Source organism: Osmerus mordax, chromosome 14 (assembly GCF_038355195.1).
Source record: "Osmerus mordax isolate fOsmMor3 chromosome 14, fOsmMor3.pri, whole genome shotgun sequence".
In the NCBI taxonomy this organism is placed as follows: Eukaryota; Metazoa; Chordata; class Actinopteri; order Osmeriformes; family Osmeridae; genus Osmerus; species Osmerus mordax.
The window spans coordinates 11,056,165-11,064,594 of NC_090063.1; the positions used below are offsets into that span (position 1 = coordinate 11,056,165).

The window sequence follows — 8,430 nt, forward strand, 5'->3', positions numbered from 1 at the left end:
ACGTGTTAATAATTGTATGCATACGGACCTTTCATACGGCTGCTAGGTCTATCTGATGTTTTTGAGGAAAAATAGGCAAACAAGCAAACCTTTTTTTTTGGTACCATACAGCTTTATTTGTAAAGAGGAGAATGTTGAAACGGTGCGTCTGTAATAAGACGGGATGCCATACACCATGCGGACGGTATCGTACTTGAAATCTAATGAAAGCAGTGCAAGCTCAGGCACTGTACATATCCAATGCTGTTTTTCTTACCTCATCTCTCTCTCTCCCTTACACATACTGCACACACCACTCGTCTCCCTCTCTCACACACACACACACACACACACACTTGCAGAGAAGCGCTTGTGTTTAGTCTAGGGTCCAGGGGAGGGAGGGTGGCACGCACTGGAACGACACTATCTCATAGAGCCAGGATTAGGGTGACAGCAGAGTTGGAGAGGGGAGGATTAGACAGGGGGGGAGCTTGTTTTCAACCCCGGTCCAGCAGGGTTCTGTCTTGTTGAAGGCTTTTTCATTACAGGAGGCTTTGTATAACTCAGTTGGGGCTCTACTGTATGTTTAATACAGATGCTTTTCAGCATCAACAAAACATGCTTACTCCTTTCAGATTTAACACTGGTGAGAACCTAACTCTCACATTCTAGATTGAGAATCGTATTGGAAATTACGATATATTTATAATGTTATTTTTGGTTTTGTGGGCTCTCCCGACTGCCACTTGTTACAAAGTTAATGGTTTTTAGCCCAAGGCCTTTATTGGGTTTTACCAGCAGAGAAAACTTTAACATTTTTCTTTCTTCTCTCTCATTAGCAAGGAAATCCGACCTGGTAGTAATGCACACTACCGGACTTAAATTCCTCTTTCCCCCTGTAACATTTATGAGGATCGAGGATGGTGGGGTGGGGGAGGGAGGGGGAGGTAGGTGAGAGGACTTTCTTTTTTTTTTACTAGGCCCTCTGTGAAAACATGAAGCTGTTTCTTCCCAGGTCTCTGGGCTTATCTCCCTGCTTGCCTGTCTGTATGTATGTACATGTGTCTGTCCAGTCAACCATGTGGCAGGAGAAGGATGACAGGAGGCCCTCTGTGGAAGGCTCTAAGGTACTCTGCTGGATGAGGCCCTTTGAGCTCATTATAAAGAACACAAAGACTGAAAAAGGAAAAGGTTGCACATTTTAAACGTGCCCCAAGTGGAACTTGGTATAGGGCTGTTGGGTTTTCCACAAGTAAAGAGGATGTTAATATTGATGTTGTTTTGGTAGCAGAACCTTCAACTGACCCTTTACAACATTCACTTACAGTATCCCTTAAACTTTTCTCCCAAACAATTGTACAATACTTCTGACAATTTTGTAATAACCTATACAGCTAATACCATTTAGTTAATGCAATGGTTGATGTAACATTAATGTAAAGTGTTGCCTTCCATTTTATTAGCTCATCTAAGCTTTGGTCTTGTAACAGTCCAATACTGCATTTTTACTGCAATACTGCTGGGGATGCCATTGCGCATTTATGCTATCCAGTGAAAGTGCGCGGTGCAATGGAGTCCACCGCTAGAGTGTCAAGGTAGCTTCCCACAGACATCGCGTCGAGACTATCACTACCGTACTGCAAACTGGACACGCTGCTCCGGCGAGATGCGTCCTGGCTGTCCGCAAGGCTACAGAGACTCCCCGCGAGGCTACCCTCCCGACTCGCTGACACTACCATCCCCCGTTCCTCTAGGGCCCAGCGCGTCGACTCGATGCAATCGTTGATTGACAGGAGCTGGCGCATCAGTTTCACGTCTGTGCCCCGCAGGTGAGTCTGTGTGTTCAGAAGGGCAAGTTAAAACTTGAGCAGTTAATAAACAATAATTTATATGAATAAACCTGTTTCATCAGCACATGCGCTGTAATGGTACACAAGAGCAGTTCTCTCAGCCAGCAGTTTAAGTTGTTGAAGCGCATTGTGTAATATCCTATCGACTGAAATGTAGGAACTATTTTCAAAGGTAGGGCCTACATTGCACCATAATCATTATAGTTTAGCATGCACATGAAAGTCAATATTTTATGCATATCGTCAGAACAAATACAAAACAACTTACCATCTCTTGCCGAAGGAAGCGTAACTTGCTTGGCAAACTATCTGAGTTGCATTTATTTGGCGATTCAAATCTGTTACCAAATGAGCAGGGATCCTTAAACTTTCCATCCGTGATGGAACGAAAAAGGCAGTCTGGTATCTTCCGACCCAACTTCTTCTCGATATCTCTCAAATCTGTTCCGATGTTGGTATCCATTGAAAAAGTTAGCTTCTATACAGTCCCCCCACACGGCTTAGTCAATGACATCGAACTAAAGTTACAAGCTTCTCACCACGCGTAATTACGCAAGGCCCTCTTACGTCAAGTGGGAGATAGAGCTCCCCTCTCTTTCCACATTTAAGGACACCGGTGACATACTTTCTGATACCTTACGCCCTCTGCTGTAGCAGCAGGAACTGATAGATGTACCCACTGTGTTGTGAATGTTACCCAATTTCACAACACAGTGGTTGAAAAATATTTTCCGGCAACCATAATATCGGTGGATTACCCCTCTTTGGATTTGTAAACTAAATCCAAAGAAAGTCCCAAACATTTGTTAGTGTAGAAGGCCTCCCCGAAATCATACATTTTTATTCAGTTATTTGTGTTATGACCGCATTATTGGACGTAAATTAGACCACTCCACTGCTGGGCAGTCTTTGCAAAACGGTGTTTGGCTAAACTGTAATGACCCATGTTGTCCACAAGAGACCGTTAATGCACTTCATTGCTATCATGCATTTGTGCTTGATAACTCCCTAGCTTGACTCTCCAAGACTTTCCAGGTCCTCGAATAAACACACTCGCAGCGACCCACACCCAGGGTTCAAAACCAGTTCAACTTTATTAGAAGAGGGAAGAATAAAAAACAAAACAAGTCAAGGTATACTGTTAGGGCCCGTGGGGCGTGTGAGCTAAACGACAGACTGCGTCTTGTCCATCCGCCGGTCGTCCTCCGAGTAGCGTCGGAACGTCTCCCCCAGCAGGGGCTCCAGACCCTCCGCGGAGCGGTAGGACCGGGCGCGCACAGCGCAGGCGATGACCCCGCCCACCACCGCCACCACCAGCACGGCGGCAACAATGCCAATGGTGATGATCTCAGACAGTGTGTAGGGGCGCGCTACAGAGGGGGACAGAGAACGTGGGTAAGGTTGCAGACGTTGACCACATATGGGCAGAACCGTCACCACAGCGTGCTTCCCCCAGCGTCCGGGTACACTCTGGTCGCCTGCGAAAAGGTTAAAGGTCATGTGGGCGTGACTCACTTGGCCATTGGACCTCGTAGGTGTAGCCCAGGTTCTGAGGGGCGGGGACAAACATCTCTGCATTGGTGACAGGGGGCCAGAAGGGAACCATGTTGAACTGTCGGTTGTGGCCGATTGGAGCATTCTCCTCTGGGTACACAGCCTCACCTGAGGAAGGGGAGAGAGGATGGAGCATGTTATGCCATGGTCAGAGGTGTGGGTGTGTGTGTGTGTTTGCACACATCTTTGTGCATGTGACTGTGTTTCATTATCTTTGTGTGTGTGTGTGACCCCAACCTGGGCTGTGCCTGCTCAACCACTCGTCGAAGATGGCGTCAGTGAAGGTGTGCAGCAGGACGAAGATGGGGTCGTTAGGGGACAGGTGCGTCTGTCCCCCGGTCCCGTTCAAGAACAGGTGGGCCAGGTTGTGGAGGCTGCGGACCACCGGGTCATATCCCCCCTGAGGGGCAGAGTAGCCTGATGGAGGGAGAGCAGGAGGACATTACAACAGGTCTCTGGTACAGGTCGAGGGGCAATTCATTGTGCATGCGTCGTGTGTGTGTGTTTTGCTAAGGGTATTTCTACTGTTTTAATGTTAAGTCTGTATGCGGACGTGTGTGTCTGTCGGTCTGGTCTAACTATTTGTCTGTAGGCAGAAACGTTTCTGGTTTTGGATTTGTGTGTGCTGTGTTTCAGTCTTCATCTGCCAGAGTTTTGTGTCGAGTGTGTGTGTGTGTGTGTGCGCCTTGTACATGAGTGTGTGTGTTCTCCCGCCTCCTGGTCTCACCCTCGATGGTGTTCCTGAAGCTCTCGGAGGAGGTTGAGTAGTACGGCGGCGTGTCGAAGGCGTTGAGCTCCAGACAGTCCACCACGTCCTGGGGCTCGGGCAGGCGCTGCACCATGGGCCGAGCCACGTTCCCCGCAGGGTTCCTCCTGATTGGGCTGGATTCTGTGTCTACAGGTAGGAAACAGCAGATCAGGGTCACTGCACTGTTCACAAACCATGAACATGCATTTATAGTTGTACTTTCTGTACTTACACTTGCAGTAACTGACTAATATTATGACTCATTAAGTATGTCACACCCTACAAATACAATAATACTACTATAATACTACTAATAATACTACTATACTATACTATAATAATACTATACTACTACTACTACTAGGGAGTCAGGTGGCTGAGTGGTTAGGGAATCGGGCTAGTAATCTGAAGGTTGTTGCTTCGATTCCCGGCTGTGTCAAATTACGTTGTGTCCTTGGGCAAGGCACTTCACCCTACTTGCCTCGGGGAGAATGTCACTGTACTTACTGTAAGTCGCTCTGGATAAGAGCGTCTGCTAAATGATTAAATGTAATGTAAATGTACTAAATAAAATACAGGATTATGCTTCTACAATGACTAGAAATGTTATACACTGCAGTAGCTACTTCCTGAATGAATGGTTTGAGGCTAATTCCTTTGGATCAAAGGAGCCAGTCGATGAAATTCCTTCCTCATCAGACCCTAAACCCATATAAGGCCAGCATTATGACCATATATGGCAACGTCTTGCTTGTTCTAGGAGGAAATACCATGTGAGTCTTGAATCCTAAGAGGATTAACAGCACAGATCACTAACACTCTCCACACTCACATGCTCTCTCCAGGCAGAATCCACACACATTAATTTTTTAGTCTCCCAAGGAGGACAGATAACTATTTCTTACTCATAACATCACATATATTATATTTTGTAGTTTTGTTTTGACTAAAATATTCAATATTCACTCACAGTTGTGAGTGTTTTCTCTGACGGGTGTGCTGAGGTGTGCTAAACAGCCCAGAACAATAGAGGTCAATGAATTGAGCCCTAATCTCATGCCGCAATCCCCCCAATCTCAGACTAATCTGGTAATCGGGAGTCATGTGAAAACTATTGGATTATTTCACCAGGTCCCCAGTCCAGAATCTCAGGACCCCATTCGGGGCCGTTAAAAAAGGGTTACGGAAATGTGCGCTCCCAAAGCAGAGGCGATACCACTGCTGCACTGTTGTAGCCAGCCCTCCCGGTGTTGCAACAAGAATGAGTTCTAGCTCATCAAAAATGAGTTAGCGGTAGCGTCAGGGAGCCGAGGCTAACATCACGGCTGTCTCACTGTTGCAGACGGTGCCCATGGTGTCGTAGTCCTCCACGCTCTCGCAGATGACCCTCCACTGGGAGAACACAGAGTTGGTGCTGAGGGAGTCGCTGTCGAAGCTGCTCCTGGCGCCCAGTAGGTCGTCGGTGCAGATGTCGCACTCGCTGCCCCCGATGGCAAAGTTCCAGTAGGGAAGGGCGAAGGTGGCGTCGCCCAGCATGTCCTGAAAGGAAGAGGAAGAGGAGAGAATGGAGGAGGTGTGCGTGGATTCTTCTGTGGCTGGGGGGGTCAGGGATTTGGGATGTTGTTCATGTGTAGAAATATTGATGTTATTGCTCCTCTCCGTTCCTCCCCCCGCCCCGCCCTCCTCACCTGCATGTCCCTCTCCAGCTGCAGCAGGTGGAAGCGGTGCCAGGTGACGAAGCCCGGCCCCTCGTGAGAGAAGTCCACCCCCCCGAAGCTGGCCTGGCCCGGCCCCAGGTACGTCTTACTGACAGAGTAGTAGTGGGTCCACACAAAGTAGTTATAGATGGTGATGTTCTCAAACTGGGGGGTGTTGCCATCTGGACCATACACCTCCTGGTACCTGGTCAATATAAGAGGAGAGGGAGTGGGTGGATGGATGGATGGAAGAAAGAAGGAGATGGTGTCTTGGAGGGCTGTGTGTATGTGTGTGTGTCTATGCGTGTGTGCGTGTCATAGCTGTAGTACCGCCGGGTGCAGATCACCAGGTCAGGGTGCACAGTTCTCTTGGCCTGGTCCAAGGCATTCACAAAGGCCTGCTTGTCTGCTGCATTCATCTGCATGATGTTCCTTCTGACTGGAGGGAGAGAGAGGGTGGGATGAGTACTGCACTATTTAGATGTTTCCGCTGTACTCACTATGTGCACTAATTATATGTCACTTTGGACAAAAGTGAATTAAATAGAACAGAAATGGAAGTGTAGTTGTAAATCAAGTACATGAAGAAGCCTGAAAGAAAAGAGAGAGAGAGAGAGAGGGAGAGGAGAAACAAATGTACAACCAGACAGCCTATTCTCCTCCCTCACCCACTGAGATCCTCTCGTCACAGTTGGGCCCGGTCAGTCCGTGGCGACACCGGCCGCAGTTATGGCCAGAGAAGTTCCCGTTGCACTGGCACGTCCGGTTGAAGAAGCGCAGCGGCCACCTCTCCCTGTCGTCACGCCCGTCGTGCGGGTACTGGGGCCCGTGGGCACGGCGGTCGGCAGCGATGGTCACGCACTGGCCGCGGCCCGTGCTGGAGCCACACTCGTCAGCCGCCTCCCCCGTCGGAGAGGGGCAGCACTGGCCGCTCCTGAGGCCCTCTGGGGTCACACATTCCCGGGGGAACTGGGCCGCCGTCAAGCCTGCACACAGGGTGACCACCAGGACTCCCAGCATCGTACTGAGGGGGAGAAGGAGGGAGAGGGAGAGAGAAAGGTGGGCGGGAGAGAGGGAGGAAGATGGATGGAGAGTAGGAGGGAGAGAGGGAGGGAAGGAGGTAGAGCGCAGAGCAGAGAGGGATTACATATCCAAGGTCCATTGTTGTAATAATTCGCCTGTCTGGCATTTAGGAAATCTAGACTGAATCTAAATTCTCTGATTCTTTCCAAACTAAAGTGTGGAGCCTGCAACCTTCTGCTCATGTGTCAGACAAACTAGCATCTCTAAAGCCCACACTTCTTTCCCCAAACTTTAAACAAGATTCAATTTTAAAACATGGATCATAGCAGTTTAATTTTCTCTACTTAGTGTCATACTATACGAACTATAGTTATCATGAAGATTAAAAAAAACTTTGTTAAAATATAGCTACATAGAATATTCCTTCAAGCAGTTTCTGTCCTTTGTTATTCTTCTTTCTGTCAGTGTTAGTCTTCTTAATCTCTTGTAGCAAGCTACCTGAGAAACGGTCTTGAAGTCACTATCTGGACAAACACTCTTCCAACTCTAGGGAGCAATGTACAATTACAGTATGTTGTTCTACTTCAAGTTGCTGTCACTGATTACCAACACATTTAAATAATGGTCCGAAATAATCTTTCATAACATGTTATTAAATGATCATATATTGTTATTAAATGCAACAAGTGCGTTGCCTGGAATTCAGTCCTTGTCGGTGAAAGCAAAGCTTCATGTGTGTGGGGGGTGAGCCAGTCTAAAAGCATCTTCAGGATCTTCTGCATCTGTGGTTGCTCACTAGTCAGGCATACAGGACTAACCAGCACGGTGGTTTAGATGGCCCATGTGGAACACTGTTGCGGTTATCAATTCCAACAGAAAGTTCCAGAACATTCCAACAATAAAATAAGTATTATTCCCAGTAGCTTGATCAGCAGAGAGAATAGGGTTTCTGAGCAGGAAAGTGCCTCATTGATGACCATTGATGTACTTAGGTATAATTATGCATGCGTTTTGTTTGATGATCATTATTGTTGTTCTATGTAAGCGAGATGATGGAGAGCGGAGTGTTTTCTTACCTCTGATGGTGCATGATGGCTGTTTCTCTCCCTCTCTGTGGCCCAATGCAGACCCCTTAGGGGGGGCCTTTTGGTCTCTCTGGTCTTAAATAGCTCTCTACCACATGACCAGGCCTTTCCTCCCTGAGCTCCTCGTGCTCATTCAGGAAAACACACACACAAACACACACTCACTCAGGCACACACAAAACGCACACGCCCTCACTCTGTCACAAAAACACACAGATGGGTGCACATAAGCCTGCTCGTATTCGTGTTGTCACACACACACACACACACACACACTCACTCTCGTGCACGTTCATGCGCGCGCGCACACACACACACTTCTGCACCCCTCGTGATTCAAGCCCCACAGAGGCATTTGTGGAAGCTCACAAAAACTACTGTGGAGAAGCACGCCCAAACGCACGCACACACATACAGACACACACAGACTTGTGAATCATTTGAAGCATGTACGTTCCTTTAACCCATACACCTATAGGTACATAAGCTGTGTA

General features: G+C 47.9%; 1 protein-coding gene across 1 annotated transcript; it reads right to left on the minus strand.

Annotated features, from left to right (window-relative positions):
* Window positions 1-2,908: 2,908 nt before the first annotated feature.
* On the minus strand, window positions 2,909-7,957 carry tyrp1b (tyrosinase-related protein 1b). The gene is made up of 9 exons (XM_067249673.1): window positions 7,928-7,957; window positions 6,497-6,852; window positions 6,159-6,267; window positions 5,820-6,033; window positions 5,466-5,670; window positions 4,111-4,278; window positions 3,621-3,800; window positions 3,345-3,491; window positions 2,909-3,199 (listed from the first exon to the last, which is right to left on the minus strand). The coding sequence occupies exons 1-9, from the start codon at window positions 7,939-7,941 to the stop codon at window positions 2,994-2,996; spliced, it is 1,599 nt and encodes a 532-aa protein (XP_067105774.1). The 5' UTR covers window positions 7,942-7,957; the 3' UTR covers window positions 2,909-2,993.
* Between the last annotated feature and the right edge of the window lie 473 nt (window positions 7,958-8,430).